At 34.7% G+C, this 23,979-nt stretch overlaps 1 protein-coding gene across 1 annotated transcript; it reads right to left on the bottom strand.

Annotated features, from left to right (window-relative positions):
• Positions 1-615: 615 nt before the first annotated feature.
• LOC117980473 (AP-1 complex subunit sigma-2-like) lies at positions 616-6,437 on the bottom strand. The gene is made up of 2 exons (XM_063604741.1): positions 6,370-6,437; positions 616-1,246 (listed from the first exon to the last, which is right to left on the bottom strand). The coding sequence occupies exons 1-2, from the start codon at positions 6,435-6,437 to the stop codon at positions 679-681; spliced, it is 636 nt and encodes a 211-aa protein (XP_063460811.1). The 3' UTR covers positions 616-678.
• Between the last annotated feature and the right edge of the window lie 17,542 nt (positions 6,438-23,979).

The raw sequence follows: 23,979 nt of genomic DNA, 5'->3' as shown, positions 1-23,979 counted from the left end.
TCAAATATTATATAATGGTACAAATTAATTTTAGTTTCTTGTAATATTTTCACATATACTTTTATGTGATACATTAGAACACATTAGCTCATACAGATTGTAAGATAATCACACAAAATAGTTTCTTTTTTTAACCTCAATATTTGAAGACCAAACCACACTATATATTATGGCACTGCTTATTTTGACCTAGCACTTCAGCTATATTTTCTTTGGTAAACATTTTAATGATTGTCATGTTTTCCTCTTATAAGATAAATCACAGATGGTTCATTAATAATATGTATGTGTTTAAGATTTAATATTACTCAAAACACTTCTAGGTCATATTTTGTCAAGATGAGATTAAATCAGTTGCAGAGAGGAATGAGCTGTATCAAGATCACATATAGAATGAAAATAAAACAGAAAAGTTTGGAATGTGAACAGGAAAAAATACAATCATAAAAGTACTAGTTCTAAAATGTTCTACTATTATTATACAAGACAATAAATCACCATGCTGACGATATTTTCTTTCATATGTATATCAGTATTCTATTTCCTCTGTGAAATTCTGCATACTCGATGAGTAGTCATTTAGTACACAGGGACATTAAAATATTCATGACGTGGCATCTATTAAATGTGAGAATACTCTTCATAGGGAGAAACCCCTCTTCACTGGAAAAACATCCTTCAAGAAGAAAAGAAACTCTCCTGCAGTAGATCGGCCTGCTCAATTGCTTTAAGGACATTTTTCTTGGATGTTTCCTGAACTTCCCCTCCCAAAAGAAACTCATCCAAAATAAAATAAGCCTTCTCAAAATTAAAGATGATATCTAGTTCACAGACACTGCCGAAATACTTGTCAAGTAATTCCACATAACGATGAATTATTTCCAGGGTAATTAGTTCATTGTCCTGATCCTCAATAGCACAGCAAAAATACAGACTAGCATATCTTTTGTAAACAATCTTCAGATCTCGCCACTCAAGGAAGCTGCACATTTTAGGTTTCCGTGCTAAAACGGTCTGAACAAGTTCTCTTGTGATCTTTTTCTTCTCTTTGTCTGATAGTGGGACATACCATTTTTGCAGTCGAAGCTTTCCCTGACGACTAAAAAGCAACATAAACTGCATGGCGGCCGCGGGCCGCGGGCGCGGCAGAGCTTGGCCGGCGGCGGCGGCGGCGGCGGCGGCGGCGGCGGCGAAGGGGAAGCCCCTGTCGCCGTGCTGAGGAAGAGAAGCCGTGGTGCTGTGTCCTCTTTGTAATTTAATTCATTAGAAATTGAGAATCTCAGACTTCTCTCCAGCCCTATTAAATCTGCATCTTCATTTCCAGGTCACTCATATACTGTTTAACTTTGAGAAGCACTGCTGTATATTGTCTTGAGAGTCCACACTATGAAATAAATTGGCCCTTATTTACTCCTCAATTGAAATTCTTCAGACTTTCTTAAAGTTTCTAAATAAGTCCCAGTTAGTGGAAATGAACTGAATTTAGTTTAATTTTTTTTTATCATGCATTGCTGTCCAAAAGAAGAAAGCTTATTTCTGCCAACTTCTTCTTATCCTCAACTTCCAACCACTGTCACGTCTGTCTGCTTTCTTTTTAATATTTTCAGGTGAATTAGAGGTTTGTCAACCGTAAGAATGAAATATATGGTTTATGGCCTATTTTTATGTAACTGGTCATTCTGAGATCTGGAAAACACTACCTGTGTTTATCTGCAACTAAAATCTAGACACCTGAGCCTACACTGCATAGCGAAACTGGTCACTAGAAAAGCACAAGCAATTTAGAAAGGCTTTTAATATAGAACAGTTGCATTTTGTTTCTATTCATGTCTATCGCTTTCTCTTTTTTATTCTAAATTGCTTTATTATATTCTATATTTAATATTCTATCATTAATGTCAATAACAGTCAATAATAATTGAGGACTCAGGTTTTGTCAATACACTGATTTATAATTAGTACAATATGTTATGAGTTTCCTTCGCACATTAATATTATCAGCTCTTCATTTTTTGTTGTTCACAATATATCTTCAACTACCTTTTTATTTTTAGGCAATGTACATATTACAATTTAAGAATAACATCTTCTTTGTTAAATATTTATTTCCACCCCTTTTCAGAAAATTAGATGGTTTACACTTATTGTTAGAAATAATATAAAGCTTTTCTGGTTTTGTGCTTCTAAATAATATTATTAATATATTATTTTGTAATTACAAAAACTCCTTGTTTTTGTTTTGTAATTACTTTCTCAATAAAATAGAGCTGCAAATATTTTGTTCCTTTAAATATTTCAAATAAATAATTTTCATTTATAATAAAAAATATAAAATATGCCAAAGAATTTATTATTTCAAAAAATATGTCATTCACCAATTTGCTTTTAAATTTGTGAATACAGTCTCATTTTATTTTAATACTTTAATCACAGATCTTAACTTTTTTATAATTAATTTTAATTTGTATTTAACATGGTAATAATATTTTTACTTAATTTTATATTGTTGGGTTAGTAGTCACTGTTAGTACACATAACTATTTTACTTTTTCAACATATAATTTTCATTAATCTTATTCAGATAAAGTTCATTTTCACTATTTTTCTTCAATTGGAAATATTTCATATTTTAAAGACTTCCATTCCTAACAAATGTGGAATACAACATTTTTAGCTCAAAATATTTTTCAAAACAAAACAGAATTTTTCCAGTCTTCACATATAAAACTAAAGCAACAAGCTCAAGTCTATCCAGACATTTTATACTTCAGAAACGAAAATATTAATCTTACGTGTTTATGGCGGATGTTTTTCTTATAATTTTAGTTAAAAAATATTTGTAGAAGGTTTTTATAGTAATATAGTCAGAAAATTAGTCTGCATTTTTATCTACAAATTAAGCAGTATTTTAAAAATTAGCTCAGGAAATTTTATTTTATATTGTATTTTAGTCTGTATTTGAATGATATTTAAATTCTTAGATTTTCACTTTAGATGTGGGAACTCAGGTGCTTAATTCTATCCTCTTTAATTTTATATCTGTGATTTCTTCTGCTTCGTTTTCAGTTCTATTTTTTTCCTGCACTGCGAAAGAGTTTCTAAATATTGTATTTAGTATTACAAGCTTCATTTAGTGCTCTATCATTTGGCATTTACATTTTTACATAGTTTTAAAATTATATATATTTCTTTGTATTTTTTATCTAATTTTATACAATTTTAAAAATCATGCACCTCTAATATCTATTGACTAGGTTTAGCTTTCATTTCAGAGATAACATTAATAGTGAAAAATATTATCTTAAATGCAAAGATATTCATTATTTAAAAATTGATCAATGACATTCACCAAATTATCACAGGGACAAAAACATAAAATGATCATCTGTAGAGATGCAGAAAAATAATTTGACAAAATTCAGCACTGATTTATAAGAATTATCAGCAAAATAAGAATAGAAATGAAAATTGACCAACAACCAGAAATGACAGCAACAACAAAATACCAAGTCAGTAAAGATGGAGAGAAATAGGGAAGCAGTGAAGGTAGATGTAGATGTCATTTCTGTTTTTAGTGGTGGAATACAAGGTGTTCTTGTGCTTAAAGGTCATGTTCTTGTGATAAAACGCACTGCAGAGACAACACAGTTTAATTGGCTGAGGCAGGTGACTCCCTTTAAGCATCAGAGTGGAACAAACTAGACGACAAAATGTAATTTTAAAAACCACTCTCATTCAAATGTAATAATATCAAAGCACCCTTAACTCATTAATGAGTGAAACAATGAGTGTCATGGTCTGAATTGTGTTCCCCTCCCCAAACCCGTATGTTCAAGCCCTAACCCCTAGTTATACACATAAGGTAAATGAAACCTTATTTGGAAACAAAGTTTTTGCAGATGTAATCAAGCTAAAATTATGTCTTTAGGTGGGACTTAAAACAACATGGGTTATCTTTATAAGAAGAGGGAACAGAAACAGATAGGATGTGGAGAGGACCATGTGAAGAGAGAAGCTGAGACTGAAAAGGATTTATGTATTAATATTGACAGAAGCCAAGGAACACCATCTGAAGTTCTGATGGCAACATCAGAAGCTAAGAGAAAGGCATGGAAAAGATTCTCACCTAGAGCATCCAGAGGAGAGGTTGGTCCTGCAGACACCTTGTTTTCTGACTTCTGACCTCCGCAACTGTGAGAGAAGAAAGTTCTGTTACTTAAAGACACACAGCTTGTGGTACTTCTTTATAGCAGCCCAAGGTAACTAATATAGATGACAAAATTGGTTCCAAGGGTGTTTGAGGAACTGGACCTTTATAGGCATTATTTTCATAATACTGCATTAAGCTATGATAACTGGATTAGATTCAAAATTGGATAATGCCCTAAATGCAATAAAGCTATAATTTTGAGATAAAATTTTAATAGCTTTATGAGATATAATTAACATCTGGTATACTGCACATTTTTGAGGTGTGAAATTTTTAAACATTAACATACGTATATACTTGTAAAACTATCACACTATAAAGGGATCTCAAGCCTCTTCTTTTGACTTTCAACACATTGTCAATCCAGTACTAATCTGGTTTTATTACTATATATTAGCTTTTATTTTCTACAATTATATATCAGTAGAATTATAGAGTATGAATTCTTTTCGTCTTTTTTCCTTAAGCATAATATTTTTGAGATTCAACAATTTCTTGCATGTTGAAGTAGCACTTTTTTTATTGTTACATATTATTTCATTTCATAGACATACCACTACAATTTATTTACTAAACTCTTGACCAGAGGTTCTCAAATGAGGGACATTTTACCTGCCAGGGGACATTTCCAATGTTTGGGGACACTTTTGGTTATCAGAGGTTTGTGGAGGAGGGGATAGAGTGTGCACAGGCCAGGGTTCCACAAAGGATAGCTCCCCACAACAAAGAATTAAGCCACTTCAACAGCTAATAGTGCTGAACTTGAGAACGCCGCTCTTGGTGGACAGTTGCATGGTGTCTGTTTTTGACAATAATGAATAAAGGTGCTTGTGCAAGCCTTTTTATAGACTTATGCTTTTCTCCCCCCTAGGATAAATGCCTAGGGGTAGAATTGGTACATGTAAGGTAGATTTAGTTATCCAAAGTAGCTGTACTGTGTTACACTCCCACCGTCAATGTATGCAAACTCTAGATTCTGGTTTCTTGACATCTATGCCAAATATTGGTAACACAATTTTTAAAACAGTAGCTTTTCTAGTAGATGTGTGTAATTATCTCATTTTATTTTTTATTACTAACGATATTAAGAAATTTTTCATTTGCTTATTTGCTATTATATCATTTTTGTGTAGCATCTGTTAGTTTTTATAGTTCTCTTGTTTCTATGTTGTACATTATATTTATATATTCTTGCTCTTATTCATAATAAATAGTATATATAATTGTATAATTAAAAATAAACATTAAAGTATAAATATATTTATACATTTCTGTAGATTATCATTATATAATTATTGCTTTCTGAATAAAAAGAAATTTCTCCAGTTTGGATAAAAAGAAATGCTTTCATGTAGTTTACTAAGACATTTTCTGTGCTTTACATTTGAAGCCTATGCTTTCACTTTTACACATTGTTCCATAATATATTTTGGACTCATTTAATTTTGAACTCATTCATGCTTTTGTTGTGAGGAAGGACTTGAGGTTTGTTTTCTTCACATTTATCTCGTAGTTCTGCACACTTTGTTAAATAATCTTTCCCCTTTGAATAACTGCAGTATCTTTGATATTATATTATTCATATAAGCATGGATCTATTTGTGAACTCTATTCCATTCCATTACTCTAATTGTTTATCCATATACTAATAACACATTCTCTTGATGACTATAGCTTTAAGTTATTGCATGGTGTTAGGAAGTGTGACTATTCCAACTTTTTTCCAGCTTTTTATCATTTGTTTTTGCTCTCTTGATGTACATTTTTAAATCAGTGTGTCAATTTATATAAAAATATCTTTTGTGATTATGGTGAGGATTTCTGGAATGATTAATTTGGAAAAACCAAAACCTTTTACACACTAAAATTCACTGAACTTTCAAGCCATGATTATTGTATTAGTTTGTTCTGGCATTGCTATAAAGAAATACAGAAGATTCAACAATTTATGAAGAAAAGAGGTTTAATTGCCCCACTGTTCTGCAGGCTATACAGGAAGGATGATGCTGGCATCTACTTAGCTTCTGGGAAGACTCAGGAAACGTACAATCATGGCAGAAAGCAAAGGGGGACAGGCACGTCACATGGCCAGAACAGCAAGAGAGTGAAAGGGGAAGGTGCTACACACTTTTAAATGACCAGATCTCATGAAAACTCACTCACTCAGTATTATGAGAACAATATCAAGAGGGATGATGCTGAACCACTCATGAGAAATCCACGCCATGATCCAATCACCTCCCACCAGGCCTCACCTCTAACATTGGAGATTACATCATATCAGATTTGGGCAGGGACACACATCAAAACCATCAATTATTGTATGTGACTCCGTTTATTTAGAACTTTCCTACATCTCCCAACACTTTTGCTAGTTTCCTATTTAGAGAGATCTTGCATGTAATTTGTTAAAATCATATATACATATTTTATTTTATTAGTATTTTACATGAATTTGATTTTTATCATTAATTGCTCATTGGAAATATATAGAAATAAGTTAATGGGTTGACTTATTTTTTCTATGATGTGGCTAAAATTACTAGTTTATTCCAGCAGCTGATTTTTACAGTCACTAGAAGTTTATGTATAGGTAATGGAGTTGTTTAAAAATTTAGAATTGTATTTTTCATTTCTTAACTGTGTATGTTTTACTCATTTATTTGATTTGTCTCACTGGTTAATTCCTCCCATACAGTAGAGAGAACAATAGTGAAAGAGGACACTTTGTCTTCTTCTGGATCTTAAATGAATAATTTATTAGTTCAAACTTCAGTGTGATATTTCCGTAGATGCCTTCTATTTGCTTAAGGATGCTTCTTTGTATTCTATTGGGGCGAGATATTTTTATTATAATTCTATCTTGAAAATGCCAAATGTTTTTTCTGCCTCAGAGGAAGTTTATATATTTTTTCATTTTACTCAGTTAATGTGGTGAGTTTGAAAATTCAAAATACTTGAAAAATCACGTTCCCATCAAACACTGCTTCTTTCTGTGCCTTTCTAAGAGGACTACCTTCAACTTGGGCATTTAGAGGATACTTCCCTTCCTATAGCTCAGGGTTTTTTTTGTATTTTTTTATGTTTAAATTTTAGTGATATTTCTTTTATGTGTTTTTAAAATATTTTATGGGCTATTGCATTGACCCATTTGTTTCAACTTTACAGCTCTAGTTAAATATAAAAATTAATAAAATGTCAACACTCAAGTATTACATATATCCCTTGATCTGGTGATTTAGGACTATGAGAAAAATGCTCAATTTCCCTCGATAGAAGGAAGTATCAACTTTATTTATTTATTTATTTATTACTGTAGTCTCACAGCCTAAAAATCATTAGGTCTCCATTGATCAGCAAGCAAATGATCATGATTGTTTTTCTGAATTTTTGACAATTTCAGAATAGGCAAGAAAGCTAAATTTTAAAAATAAAACGCCAACACCAAGAATTTAAAATCAAATTCGTCACAATGAATCCCAACAGGAAATAGTTCTTCATTTTATGATTACTCAGAGATTTTGCTTGTTGTAGTGGTCTTCCTTCTGGCTCATAATTTTTTGCTACTCTGCAGCAGAAATAATAAGAAATATTTTCCCAGTCCACAGCGATGAAGGAGAAGAAAACTATAAATCAAAAGTAGCATATTCTGTGGATCATTTATTGAAATAAACACAGTGAGTACAAGATGGGTAATCTATTTGCATAATCAAAGACACCCTTCATCTGTGTCTATTTTTTTTTCTTTTTCTTTTTTTTTTTTTTTTTTGAGACAGAGTCTCACTCTGTTACCCAGGTTGGAGTGCAGTGGCATGATCTTGTCTCACTGCAGACTCCGCCTCCCGGGTTCCAGCAATCTTCCTGCCACAGCTTCCTGAGTAGCTGGGATTACAAGGTATGGGCCACCATGCCCGGCTAATTTTTGTATTTTTATTAGAGATGGGGTTTCGCTATGTTGGCCAGACTGGTCTTGAACTCCTGGCCTCAAGTGATCTGCCCGTCTCAGCCTACCAAAGTGCTGGGTTACAGGCATGAGCGACTTGCCTGGCTATGTCTATTTTTAACATAGTTATAGTGAACTATAATTATTTTTACATAAAAACTATTCTTACAAATGTTATATGTATTTTAAGAGCATACAAACTTACGGGTTTTTTTATTTAATAAAAACCAGTGGCAGATTGATAATGCAGAATATATTATTTATAAAAAATCATTTGTTGTCATACAAACATATATTTTATTTGAAAATTATACTTTTGAATAGCTTTTTGGAAAGTTAAAGTATTCTCATTTATTGCATACATTTGTCACCAAAATTATACGAAAGAGTGTTTGATTCAAAATGTGTGTGTGTGTGTGTTCCTATATAGGACCCTGATAACACATATATATTAAATAAATAAATACATGTATATATCATGCACACACATTTAAATATAATGTAAATGTGTGTGTGTGTGTGTGTGTGTGTATGTGTATGTGTATGCAGATGCCCCTCTGGAAACAGATTTAAAAAGAATCCCCTCTTTTGAGTGTATAAAGAAGTTCCTTTCTTAAGGAATGGATAACGGGGGTTGGTACTTTGGCTGAATTCCTCTTCCTCTTACTTTCATTAGACTTGGCACTGTTGCATAGAACACAATCTTCCAAAATGTAATGTCTGTGTTATGCCTGCAAATGTACCATACATAACAATTTGTCATTTTCTGTAATTACATACTGACCTATTTAACATTTATCTAACCACTTATATATCTTAATCAAAATAAATCAACCCATGTAAATTGTTTATTTCTATTGTCTTTCTCAGTATAATGCACAAGATACCTTTCTATCTCTATATGTATTTGTCATTTTCATGTCTGTCCCTAAATGAATTGACTCTATTTTTCTATTACATAGATATGTGATGTTAGTACAATATATATTAACTAAAAATGGATGATGCAACCTTTTAAAATTATGACCATCACAGTGAAAATTATGTCTCTAAAACCCAATGACCACAGGGACATTCCAGTTTTTAGAAAAATATCAGGGGCTTAGGTATTTTCAAATTAAATTTTGAAAAATAGAATATCTTTCCATTTATTTATGTGGGCAAATTTCCCATTTGTTCACATTAAATCTTAATGGCATATTGCCTAAATCTTTCTCAGAAAAGCTTAGCCAAATTGCCTAGGACGTTTCCTTTCTCCCATATTACCATCACTGTATACCATCATATTTCTAATAATTTTAATTTTGGAACATGAAAATGGTATTTCAATTTAAATGCGTATGTTTTTCTATTTGCAAAGAGATTAAACATCTCTTCAAGTTTTTAAACTATATGCAGCCCTTCTTTTCTGCTATACCTGTTCATTTCCTCAAGCTATTTTTCCATCAGACAGTTTTATGTTTTCTCATTGATTTGAAGCTTCTATTAAAGTATTGTATACACATGGGTAAATGCACATAAGTTTAAAGCTTAGTGAGTTTTAAAATACTATGATCATCCAGAATAAGAAAATGTAATAGTCACACACCTGATTTCCACCCATCCCTCCTAACATAACACTATTCTAACTTTTACCAGTAAGGAATCAAATAGTGTGTGTAGTGTTTTGAACCACATTTTTTTGCTTAATATTTTAATTGTGAGACTAATTGATTATATGACCTGCAAATGAAACTATTTACATTTATTTCTCTAATATTTTATTAGGTGATCATATTACAACTTTTTTGTTTACTGTACTCTTTATAAGTATTTTAGTCCACTTTTGGCCCACAGTTAGGGGTTATTTTGGTGTTATTCTGAAAAGTGTTTTCATGAGTACACATTTTTTTTTAGCTATATATATGCATGCATTTCTGGAGAAACCATCTTTACAAGTAGAATTTTGGGGCCTAATACATATCTTTATCCAAATTATTTGAACTAAGTTATGCCAATAACATCAATTTGAGTGTTCTAATTAGTCAACATTCTCATCAATACTTTGCATTTTCTCTTCAACTTAGAATTCTAAAATATTCCTTTCAAATTCAGGATTCTGAATGACAAGTACTTACATCTCATTGTGGTTTGAATTATTTTTTCAGATAACCAATATAAATAAAAACCTTTTAATAAGTTCATTGGTTATTTGACTATTTTATTTTTGAAGTGTCTAAAATATTTTCTTTTTAATCCAGTCCAGTTATTTTTCTATGGTTTGCTTCTTGTTGTCTTATTGAGTTCATTGCCTTTTTAATATTCTTTTCCAGTTAACATTTCCCCCTCATTGATCTGAAATGTTCTCATTATATACCACCTTTCCATATCTGTCAATGTCTTGATTTTCTATATGATCTTCATCTATCTGTATTTATAACTCATTTTAATCATAGAAGCTTTAAGAATTGCTTAATATTTTGTATTGACTCCAAATTCCATTGATTTTATAGGATATTTCTAGCTATTCTTGCTTCTTTATTCCTCCAAGTAAATTTGTCTATTTTTCTAAATCTGGAAAAAGAAATTCTAGAAAATATTGTTTTGTTATGACATAGAAGATATAAGTTTATTTAAAGAACTGGCACATTTATGATTTTAAGGCTTTTTCAAGAGCATGGAATTTCTTTCCCCGTGCTCAAGTCCAAATTTGTGCCATTCAGAAGTGTTTTCTAGTTTTTTTTATATATAGGTTTTAAACATTTCTGGTTAAGTTTATGCCCTCACATTTTATTTTAGTTTGGTTAATGACGTTTTACATGGTGAGTTCCTCAATTATTTCTTTTAAATGTTCTGATTCAATAGGAACACTCTCCTTAGTATCCTTAACAGAAATGATTCTTGTTTATAGAATTGCTAAATAAGTAAAGAAATTTTAAGTTAAATCATGGCAAGGAGTTATAATTATACTAAGCCTTTTTGTTCCTAGAGATTTTGGCTCACTCATATGGTAATCTATATGAAAATTTTTCTGTGATATCTAATATTAGAAAGATCCTCAATGATAGAATAGTGTTTCTTCCTAGCTGATTCATACATCTTTCTCTGCCAACATTTTGTTTGTTGAAGTGTTCCCCAACATATGACTCATTGCTTACTAAATCCCTATTGAGCAGCCAAAGCCCTGGTGACTAATTACGTCATTAATTTGGGAAAGTCAGAGACAATAAGACTGTCAGTTGAAACTTTGTAGGAGGTAAAAAAGTCACTGCTGTCAGCTGCAAAGATCCTTAACATGGTCTTTAATAAAGTCAAATTATGTGACAACAATTATTGCATCAAAGTCGGGGAAATACCTCTTAGATCAAATAAGATACATTGAAAAGCCAAAAATTATTTTTATCTCACTTTGTATTCTCATAAGGTCTATCCACTGTTACTTGGATATGAGACTTAACAAATGGAAAAGAAGACAGGGGTACTATCACACTGTATTTTCCTATGGCCTAACGACCACAATGGTTGATGAACTGCAGTAAAGTTTCTATAATATTTTCCATCTATTCATTTGCTCAATCACCTTGTAATGGTTATGTTGGTTAATTCCAGTCTTTCATGTGTAAGCAACAAAATGAGACTTATTTTGAAATATCCAGTATTTTTCTATTCTTACAAATAATTTTCAGGATCAATGCATTGAGGATTAGGAATGGCAATGTGTATTACTCCTTTGATACCAACTATATCCAATCTAATGTTGGAATTTGTTTGACAAAGTGTTGTGTATTTGAAAATAGGTAGCACTGAATAAAAAGAATATGGGCAAAAGAAAAATGGAAGTGTTTTGAATGGAAGTCTAAAATATTTATTGATCAATGCTGAACTGAGTAAGCAGGAGATGCCTGTACATAAATGACATTATCCTGATCTAGTAACAGGGAGAAGCAGAATATCTGAAAGCTGTTTATTAATTTGATAATAATAAGATTAGAAACATGCAAATCAAGATTAATAGTATTCACTTCTAATTGGGTTTAGGTAGACTTTGACTATTTTGCTTCTGATGTTCTTATATTTTTAATTTTCTATAATGATCACATAATATATAATATTTTCATAATATTAAACATTTTAGAATTAAACTCCATTAGAGTGTATCTTTCCTAAAATAATATAAAAATCCAATCTTGTCCTTAACAATTCCGTTCTCAAACATTAGCCTATTCCCTCAAGCCAATGTTGCTTTCGACCCATATTGTCCATCATTTCAATTTATCTCAAAGTTTTTTATTGCAACAATTAAATGCTTTGAATGATACCCAAGGCATAGTTCTATTTCAATAAAATTTCAAAGTTAATAGTTACATCAAATTTTGTTGGTGCTCATTGAATTTGGTTATTAAAACCATAAGTAGTATGTTTTATGCTGACTGAGGGAGATAAAAGTAGTAATGTTTAATATTCAAACTGTGATGACTGAAAAAAAAATTAGAGGCCTGTAAAATCTTATTTAATGTCAAATTTTAATTAAGCAGGCTTAGCAGACCAAAATTAAAATCTCAATTATTTTTAAATTATTAATGACAGACAACTAGATTGAGTGAACACTGGCATCTCTTTTCAAATAGTTTAGTGGATGAGTTAAACATAAACTAGTTATTATAATGCAGCGAAGTATGTGAAAAATTTAATTTGAACCCTACTTAGCTTAAAATCCTGATATTCTAGGATGCAAGTCCTGCAAACTTTCCATATGTAATCAACAATTTTCTAAACATGCATGCTGTATCTCTCCTGTGTGACTTTGCATACATCATTCCCACATTCTAGATTATCCCAACCCACCTTAAGTGACTGCTTTTGCATAATCTCCCTTAAAATTCTAACTCAAGCACTGCATCTTTTGAGTCCTTCCGTAACATCTTAACGTCTTCCTTCTTTCATTCATCATCAACTATAGTTAGTTATTATAGCACCTGTTAGCACTGTAAAATTATGTGTGTTACACAAGTACAACATGCAGACTAAGGTCGTGTATTACCTAGCCTCATATCAGCGTCACCTAGAACAGCAAAAATGTATGCAGATTAATCACAATATATTTGGATGTACAAAATATATTGAGAGCAAAATATGATGGAAATTTAGGTGATGCTCTTTGAGCATTGCTTCCATTTTCCAATAATGTAACCAGGAATCACTGTTCATGTAATTAAAGAACAATAAGTCTATGTGAATCAAAATATACTTATACATGCAAATGTTAAACCTCAGTAGGAAGAGGCCCATTCTCTTGCTTGCTGCCATATATATATATATATATATATATATATATACACATATATATACGTTGTGTGTATATGTATATACACACAACAATCTATAGGCTTGCTTTTTAAAATAGTATAAGCAACAAATTTTAAGAGAAACAATAATGAGTGTGTAAAACATTAGATATGTGTATGTACCTTTGCTATTATTTGTGGAAATGGGGCTATAAAATAAGCTCCTTTATTTTCTTTTGTAAAACATTTCTTTAATATGAAGTAATGCAATACGTATTTATGTTCTAAGTGTTTTAATTTCCTTGGATATAAAATAATATCTTGTTCCATTGATTCTCTTACATATAAGTGTATTTACTCAGATATTACTCCAAATACACCAGATATATTCAAAGTTGAAAAAATATATACTTTGGAATGTATTATCACCTTATTTCACATTAAGAAATCAAAATCTCTGGCATCCAAGTGCATTCCAGCCTGAAAAAAATTATGCAATTGTGAATTTAACAGAAAGCAAATTGCTCACATATGGAGTCAACGTGAAGCTATATCAATATTTATTAAAAGTTTATATATTACTTTTGATCCCCTGGAGAGAAATACAAAATTCCAATAATTATTCTATTTTTATATCCCAATTTGTAATTATGAAACTCTAGCATTTTAATTTTTCTCTTTCAAGTTTACCTGAAGCTTCACAAAATTCTGTGAGGAATCTATTATAACAGGTATTTTGCTTATTTCCACACAAACAGAAGGAAATGTGTATTTTCTATGCCCTGAAGAATTTACTCTTTTCTGTAAATGACATATGGTAGTTAATTCTTTTTGGTAATAAAATATTCCTGTTTTTATGCCGAACAGCCTTTTCATTTAAATTCAGGGCAACATATCAAAGCTTTGCCGTAATAATACAGAGTAATCAACTAAAGTAATATAGAATTTAAATAACAAAGAGTTTAAACAATTTAATATGTCTTCTATTAATTTCAAACTGCAATTTTACAGAAATTATTTGGAATATGCTGCCAGAGTACACACACACACACACACACACACATCACACGCTCACATCACACACTCACACCCAGCTAAAGGAAATTACCACAGCTATAATGATTTCATTAAATATCTGAAATTAAAGTTTCTTTTGGACTTTCAGCTGAAGCTCATAGTAAATAAAAGTAATATGAACATTGTTGCATACTGTGAATCAACAGCACACAGAAACCTTAGACTTTCTATATTTACACAGCTTAATTATCCGAACTGAAACCTGAGGCCATCTGTGTCAACATGATTTCACAATTCATTCCAGAAAATTATTTTTCAGGAAAGTAAGGCTGCAAACCAATAAATAACTTATTGTTTGCTTCAGGAAATTTCTGCAAATCAATTTATGTCAGTAAGCAACTCTCCTCTGGGCCAACAGATTGCTCACCTGGGCAGGTAGCAGCTTGTGTCAATAACAGTTTACTTATGAAGACTTCTGTCATGGCCCTTAACTCACAGTGTCCCCCAATCCTAAACTCTATGTCCTGAACATTACCTATTCTTATCAGTCATTGGTCTTGAAAGGCCCCGGGCAACCATTTGAGCCCAGACTTCAATACTCTATCAATACCACCTTATCATCTACTTTTCTAACATAACCCCTTAAGGTGGTGACCCCACTTACAGTCGTATTTTATTGAATTTAGCTTTCCCTAATCAACATGCTAGTCTATTGGATGCAGTGTCAGAGGCAAAAATCACAGAGGTTCTGAAAGCATCAGCCCATGGTTTTCTAAACATCATGGTTCAAGACCCTTAACACGAAACAGCAAGTTTCCCCGAGGCGCCGTAAACAACCCGTTTGGGCGCTTCCCTGATAATTATAGTGAAATCTGGCATCTAATTTTTTTTGGTGGACTCTCAAATTTTATATTTATGTTTTGATTCCTAGAAATAAAAAATGTTTTTATAAGGAATTCTTTGATCGTTTATGTTTTATTCTTGATAGAAACCTACTTTATAACTTCGAACATTATTGATGTTCTTCCTGTATTTCTGAGAGGTGACAGCTTGCTGGCATCCCTCGCTGGCTCTCGGCGCCTCCTCGGCCTCAGTCCACTCTGGCCGCGCTTGAGGAGCCCTTCAGCCCGCAGCTGCACCGTGGGAGCCCCTCTCTGTGCTGGCTGAGGCCTGAGCGGGCTCCCTCTGCTGGCGGGGAGGTGTGGAGGGAGAGGCGCGGGCCGGAACCTGGGCTGCCTGCGGTGCTCGCAGGTCCAGCGCGACTTCCGGGTGGCCGCGGGCTCGGCGCGCCCCGCATTCTGAGCGGTCGGCTGGCGCCGCCGGCCCTGGGCAGTGAGAGGCTTAGCACCCGGGCCAGCAGCTGCGGAGGGTGCACTGGGTCCTCCAACAGTGATGGCCCGCCGGCGCCGCGCTCGAATTTTCGCTGGGCCTCAGCCACCTCCCCGCGGGGCAAGGGGGCAGGGCTCGGGACCTGCAGCCTGCCATGCTGGAGCCCTCACCCTGCCCCCCGCCCCCGTCCCCTGCCCCCCGCCCCCCAACCGCGGGCTCCCACGCGCCACCCCGAGGGAACGGTCCCGTCAACCGCCCAACGGCTGAGGAGTGCGGCAGCGCGCCAGAGACTGGCGGGCAGCTCCGCCCGCGGCCGGGATGCACTAGGCAAAGCCAGCTGGGCTCCTGAGTCCGGTGGGTACTTGGAGAACTTACTACGTCTAGCTGGAGGATTGTAAATGCACCAATCAGCATGCTGTGTCTAGCTCAAGGTATGTGAACGCACTAATCAGTGCTCTGTGTCTAGCTAATCTGGTGGGGACTTGGAGAACTTTTGTGTCTAGCTAAAGGATTGTAAACAGACCAAGCAGCTCTCTGTAAAATGAACCCATCAGCTCTCTATGAAATGGACCAATCATCAGGATGTGGGTGGGGTGAGATAAGGGAATAAAAGCGGCTGCCAGAGCCAGCAACAGCAACGTGCTAGGGTCCCTTTCCACAGTGTGGAGGCTTTGTTCTTTTGCTCTTTGCAATCTTGCTGCTGCTCACTGTTTGGCTCTGCGCAGAGCTGTAACACTCACCAAGAAGGTCTGCAGCTTCACCCAAAGATATTCCAAAGATACAGAAAACTATATAGAGACATTTTGTATAGTTCTAATAGCACATAATCCACAGGTCCCTGATCTATAATATGGGTTTTTTATAAAATTGGTTTTTTGTATGCTATGAGGAATTTTACTTGTTAAAAAGAAGAGGTGGAAAGGCAGAATATGAAAACTATGAAAATGACATGAGACTATGAATTAGGTGAGAAACCAGAGAGATTTAGAAACCTGTAGACATTGTGCATCCCCCAATGCCTTTCCCCTTAAAAAAATATTATATTCTAATCCAGTCCATCAAATAAAGTCTACATTCATTAGAAACATATTATCTTGGTTTTTATAATTTCAGCTTTTTCAGACACAGATAGTGCATATGCAGATTTGTTACTTTTGTACAGTGCACCCTGGTAGTGAGCATAGTACCCAGTAGGTAGTTATTCAGCCCATGCTCCCCTCTCTCCCCCACCCCCATAGCCTGCAGCATGTCTTGTTCCCATGTTAATGTTCCTGTGTGCTCAATGTTTAGGTTCCACTTATAAGTGAGAATGTGTGGTATCTGGTTTTCTTTTCCAGCACTAATTTGCTTAGGATTATGTCCTTAGCTCCATCCATGTTGCTGCAAAGGACGTAATTTCATTCTTTGTTATGGAGGCATAGTATTCCATAGTGTATATGTACCACATTTTCTTTATCCAATCCACCGTTGATGGGCACCTAGGTTCATTCCATGTCTGTGCTATTGTGAATAACATGCTGATGAACATACGAGTGCATATATATTTTTCTGGTAGAATAATTTATTTTCCTTTGAATATATACCCAGTAATGGGAATGCTGGGTCGAAGGGTATCTCTGTTTTACGTTCTTAGAGAAATCTCCAAAATACTTTCCACAGTACCTGAACCAGTTTACATTTCCACCAACAGTAGTGTATAAGCATTCCCTTTACTCTGCAGCCTGGCCAACATCTAATTTTTTGACTTTTTAATTATAGCTATTGTGACTGATGTGAGTTGGCATCTTACTGTGGTTTTTGCCTGCATTTATTTATTTGATGATTAGTGAGGATGAGTGTTTTTTCATATACTTGAGTGTCTTCTTTTGAGAAAATATCTGTTCATGTCCTTTGCCTTTTCTTGATTTAAATTTTAAGTTCTGGGGTACATGTGCAGGAAGCGCAGTTTTGTTACATAGATAAATGACTGGCTGCTTGGTGACAGCTCTCTAGTCCTCATGCCAAGTTCTGCCAGTGATTTAAATATTAAGTAATGGAAAGAATTTTGAAATCCAGGATGATTAGAAAAGTCATTTTCTACAAAATTGAAGCATTGTCTTTAGAGACTAAAATCTATGAAAATAACATTATTGAAATACTAGACTTGAGACTATTTTTCTGAATTATTGTAACTGTTGAAATAGGTCTTTCAGCCCATTAAGATAAACACCACACTTTTCTCTTCATGATCTTCAGCTGTAATTTTATAGTGAAAGGTACTTGCATAAAAGAGTTCACACTATCTGAAAGATGTCACATGTAACATTGACTGGCAGCCATTTCAGAATGGCAGACAGCCAATAAATCATTCAGAACTATGTGTCACTCGTTGTGGCTTTAAAATTGTATTCCTTCTCCTTTGATAAAGAACATTTCAATGTCAAATAGTTTGTTCTATTTAAACTTACACATCAACCAGAATATTGAGATACACAATAAAATTAAATTATTTGGTAATACCTTTAGAATTTATCTAAAAACAGCCGTATGTATTTGCATGACAGTTTTGGTTCACAAACCAATCAAGTTGTTAGTATCAAAGGCATGTTTTAGTGCTGATTTATGTATAGATAAATTTAGGAAATTACATAAATAGAAATACTTCTTTATAAAATTCCTTGACCTTGTGATATCTTGGTATTAAGAATCTTAAAGGAATCATTTAAAAAAATTCAAAAGCAAACAATTTCGATTTTACAAGAGCTAGGAAAAAAACATTTTGCGATGGACACAGATCGCTCTTCAAGAAAAGATTTCTTTCCCCCTTGGCTGCTAGGAGCGATATTACAAAGCAGCCTTCAGCTCTCAGCTCCTTCAAAGTTTGCCTCAGCTGTAACCATTGTCTGGCTCAATGTTAGGTCATCCTGGAGCACCGGACATGCAAACATGAATGGAGATGAGGTATAAAGCCCGGCCATTTTGACCCACCTGGGAGGATTCTGACAGGTCCTTCCAGTGCCTGAGAAACCCAGGGCTCACATGCTTTATATTCTGATCATTCTGCAGGGGTTGTTCCCATGGGTGATACTTAATGAAGCTGCCAAATATAAAGAGGCAGCCATGTAAATTTTTAGGAATTATTTCCAAAACTCTCATAACAACATCATATATATTTATTGGTTATTTAAGTAGATTTCTGAGGAGTAGATAGCAACGATAGAAGTGAAAGAAAGTAAATGCAGTTGTTAAAGGATTAGTCTTCCCATACTTAGAAAGTACACAAGTTGCATATACACTATGTTCCTTCCTTAGGGCAAGTATTTCAATGCAGTCGTGTGTGTGTGTGTGTATGCTTGTGTGTGTGTGGTGTGTGTGTGTGTGTGTGTGTATGCTAACTGAACTCATTGTAGATTTTATTGGATCAGATATATGAAGAGACTTGGAAGACTTGGGTTTGTCTGGAACTGGGTGAAATAGAGAAGGACGATCATTGACATAGAAAGCTCATTACTTTGACCTTTGATTATAAATAGTCTTACAATAAAATAGCATCTCCACTGTCTAAAACACATTTTTACATTTGCTCTCCTTCTGAAATTATTTATGTGAAATTAACAAATCTACTTATTACCTTAGAAACAAACCCTAATTTATATTATTTATTGTATATTTGTAGATCCACTTAAAATTGATTTGCAATATAAGGAAAAAATGCATTTTATAAGTTGTTTGCTTTGTGTAGTGGATCTTGTTAACCGTAGGACTATTGTTGCATTGAAACAAAATAGAATTAATCTGTTCAGGTAAATAGAACTGGAAGTGAGATTTGTTGTCACTCCTTCTCCTTCAAGTACTGACCAGTCTTTTAATTCACACATAACTAACACTCTGTGCAGTAATATTTTTTTGTTCTCTGTCTTTTCAAATAGAACTCAAGCTCCATGAGCAGATATTTCATTGTCAGTGAGCACATTCTTGTCAATTAGTTCCTTCTTGTTTATTAGTATAGCCCCTGTGTCTAGAACCTTTCCAGGTATTCAGTAGCCATTTAAAAATTATTTGTTGAATGAATTGTTATTTTAAAGAACATCCACAAGTTTTGCCTGACTGGGCATGGGAATACATGCCCATCTTTGGACTGAATATCCATTTTTCCCTTGTTTTATCAAAATATTGGTTAAATGATCAGGACCACTGTTAGAAGGAATTTTATATCTAAAAATAGTTTACCTTCTATGGATGTAAAAAATAGTTATAGTAGTACTGGCTTTTATATTATTCGATGTTTCAAAGCGGTTTTTTTTCCATCACAATATTCTACGTTCTTGAAAACTACTCGTTCATGTGACTGCTATCATTTATGCTTGTGCAGCACGTAGATACAGGAGAGAAGATAAGGAAAATGCTTACCCTGTGTCTCCTTCCCTGTAACACAGTTTTTTTTACCATATTGATTCTCTACTTTCTACTCCCTAAGTAAAATTTTGCAACAGGCATTTGGGAAACTCTGGATATAAGAAAAAAATTTTAATATTGTACAAACAGACAAGAGGTGACTTCTTTTTTTTTTTCCTTTTTAATTATACTTTAAGTTTTAGGGTACATGTGCACATTGTGCAGGTTAGTTACATATGTATACATGTGCCATGCTGGTGCGCTGCACCCACTAACTCGTCATCTAGCATTAGGTATATCTCCCAATGCTATCCCTCCCCCCTCCCCCCTCCCCACCACAGTCCCCAGAGTGTGATATTCCCCTTCCTGTGTCCATGTGATCTCATTGTTCAATTCCCACCTATGAGTGAGAATATGCGGTGTTTGGTTTTTTGTTCTTGCGATAGTTTACTGAGAATGATGGTTTCCAATTTCATCCATGTCCCTACAAAAGGATATGAACTCATCATTTTTTATGGCTGCATAGTATTCCATGGTGTATATGTGCCACATTTTCTTAATCCAGTCTATCATTGTTGGACATTTGGGTTGGTTCCAAGTCTTTGCTATTGTGAATAATGCCGCAATAAACATACGTGTGCATGTGTCTTTATAGCAGCATGATTTATAGTCATTTGGGTATATACCCAGTAATGGGATGGCTGGGTCAAATGGTATTTCTAGTTCTAGATCCCTGAGGAATCGCCACACTGACTTCCACAATGGTTGAACTAGTTTACAGTCCCACCAACAGTGTAAAAGTGTTCCTATTTCTCCACATCCTCTCCAGCACCTGTTGTTTCCTGACTTTTTAATGATTGCCATTCTAACTGGTGTGAGATGATATCTCATAGTGGTTTTGATTTGCATTTCTCTGATGGCCAGTGATGATGAGCATTTTTTCATGTGTTTTTTGGCTGCATAAATGTCTTCTTTTGAGAAGTGCCTGTTCATGTCCTTCGCCCACTTTTTGATGGGGTTGTTTGTTTTTTTCTTGTAAATTTGTTTGAGTTCACTGTAGATTCTGGATATTAGCCCTTTGTCAGATGAGTAGGTTGCGAAAATTTTCTCCCATGTTGTAGGTTGCCTATTCACTCTGATGGTAGTTTCTTTTGCTGTGCAGAAGCTCTTTAGTTTAATTAGATCCCATTTGTCAATTTTGGCTTTTGTTGCCATTGCTTTTGGTGTTTTGGACATGAAGTCCTTGCCCACGCCTATGTCCTGAATGGTAATGCCTAGGTTTTCTTCTAGGGTTTTTATGGTTTTAGGTCTAACGTTTAAATCTTTAATCCATCTTGAATTGATTTTTGTATAAGGTGTAAGGAAGGGATCCAGTTTCAGCTTTCTACATATGGCTAGCCAGTTTTCCCAGCACCATTTATTAAATAGGGAATCCTTTCCCCATTGCTTGTTTTTCTCAGGTTTGTCAAAGATCAGATAGTTGTAGGTAAGCGGCGTTATTTCTGAGGGCTCTGTTCTGTTCCATTGATCTATATTTCTGTTTTGGTACCAGTACCATGCTGTTTTGGTTACTGTAGCCTTGTAGTATAGTTTGAAGTCAGGTAGTGTGATGCCTCCAGCTTTGTTCTTTTGGCTTAGGATTGACTTGGCGATGTGGGCTCTCTTTTGGTTCCATATGAACTTTAAAGTAGTTTTTTCCAATTCTGTGAAGAAAGTCATTGGTAGCTTGATGGGGATGGCATTGAATCTGTAAATTACCTTGGGCAGTATGGCCATTTTCACGATATTGATTCTTCCTACCCATGAGCATGGAATGTTCTTCCATTTGTTTGTATCCTCTTTTATTTCCTTGAGCAGTGGTTTGTAGTTCTCCTTGAAGAGGTGCTTCACATCCCTTGTAAGTTGGATTCCTAGGTATTTGATTCTCTTTGAAGCAATTGTGAATGGGAGTTCACTCATGATTTGGCTCTCTGTTTGTCTGTTGTTGGTGTATAAGAATGCTTGTGATTTTTGTACATTGATTTTGTATCCTGAGACTTTGCTGAAGTTGCTTATCAGCTTAAGGAGATTTTGGGCTGAGACGATGGGGTTTCCTAGATAAACAATCATGTCGTCTGCAAACAGGGACAATTTGACTTCCTCTTTTCCTAATTGAATACCCTTTATTTCCTTCTCCTGCCTGATTGCCGTGGCCAGAACTTCCAACACTATGTTGAATAGGAGTGGTGAGAGAGGGCATCCCTGTCTTGTGCCAGTTTTCAAAGGGAATGCTTCCAGTTTTTGCCCATTCAGTATGATATTGGCTGTGGGTTTGTCATAGATAGCTCTTATTATTTTGAAATACGTCCCATCAATACCTAATTTATTGAGAGTTTTTAGCATGAAGGGTTGCTGAATTTTGTCAAAGGCTTTTTCTGCATCTATTGAGATAATCATGTGGTTTTTGTCTTTGGCTCTGTTTATATGCTGGATTACATTTATGGATTTGCGTATATTGAACCAGCCTTGCATCCCAGGGATGAAGCCCACTTGATCATGGTGGATAAGCTTTTTGATGTGCTGCTGGATTCGGTTTGCCAGTATTTTATTGAGGATTTTTGCATCAATGTTCATCAAGAATATTGGTCTAAAATTCTCTTTTTTGGTTGTGTCTCTGCCAGGCTTTGGTATCAGAATGATGCTGGCCTCATAAAATGAGTTAGGGAGGATGCCCTCTTTTTCTATTGATTGGAATAGTTTCAGAAGGAATGGTACCAGTTCCTCCTTGTACCTCTGGTAGAATTCGGCTGTGAATCCATCTGGTCCTGGACTCTTTTTGGTTGGTAAACTATTGATTATTGCCACAATTTCAGCTCCTGTTATTGGTCTATTCAGAGATTCAACTTCTTCCTGGTTTAGTCTTGGGAGAGTGTATGTGTCGAGGAATGTATCCATTTCTTCTAGATTTTCTAGTTTATTTGCGTAGAGGTGTTTGTAGTATTCTCTGATGGTAGTTTGTATTTCTGTGGGATCGGTGGTGATATCCCCTTTATCATTTTTTATTGCGTCTATTTGATTCTTCTCTCTTTTTTTCTTTATTAGTCTTGCTAGCGTTCTATCAATTTTGTTGATCCTTTCAAAAAACCAGCTCCTGGATTCATTGATTTTTTGAAGGGTTTTTTGTGTCTCTATTTCCTTCAGTTCTGCTCTGATTTTAGTTATTTCTTGCCTTCTGCTAGCTTTTGAATGTGTTTGCTCTTGCTTTTCTAGTTCTTTTAATTGTGATGTTAGGGTGTCAATTTTGGATCTTTCCTGCTTTCTCTTGTGGGCATTTAGTGCTATAAATTTCCCTCTACACACTGCTTTGAATGCATCCCAGAGATTCTGGTATGTTGTGTCTTTGTTCTCATTGGTTTCAAAGAACATCTTTATTTCTGCCTTCATTTCGTTATGTACCCAGTAGTCATTCAGGAGCAGGTTGTTCAGTTTCCATGTAGTTGAGCGGCTTTGAGTGAGATTCTTAATCCTGAGTTCTAGTTTGATTGCACTGTGGTCTGAGAGATAGTTTGTTATAATTTCTGTTCTTTTACATTTGCTGAGGAGAGCTTTACTTCCAACTATGTGGTCAATTTTGGAATAGGTGTGGTGTGGTGCTGAAAAAAATGTATATTCTGTTGATTTGGGGTGGAGAGTTCTGTAGATGTCTATTAGGTCCGCTTGGTGCAGAGCTGAGTTCAATTCCTGGGTATCCTTGTTGACTTTCTGTCTCGTTGATCTGTCTAATGTTGACAGTGGGGTGTTAAAGTCTCCCATTATTAATGTGTGGGAGTCTAAGTCTCTTTGTAGGTCACTCAGGACTTGCT

Source organism: Pan paniscus, chromosome 4 (genome assembly GCF_029289425.2).
Source record: "Pan paniscus chromosome 4, NHGRI_mPanPan1-v2.0_pri, whole genome shotgun sequence".
Classification (NCBI taxonomy): Eukaryota; Metazoa; Chordata; class Mammalia; order Primates; family Hominidae; genus Pan; species Pan paniscus.
The sequence above is the reverse complement of the archived record's forward strand: the minus strand, read 5'-3'. Positions and strand labels throughout refer to the sequence as shown.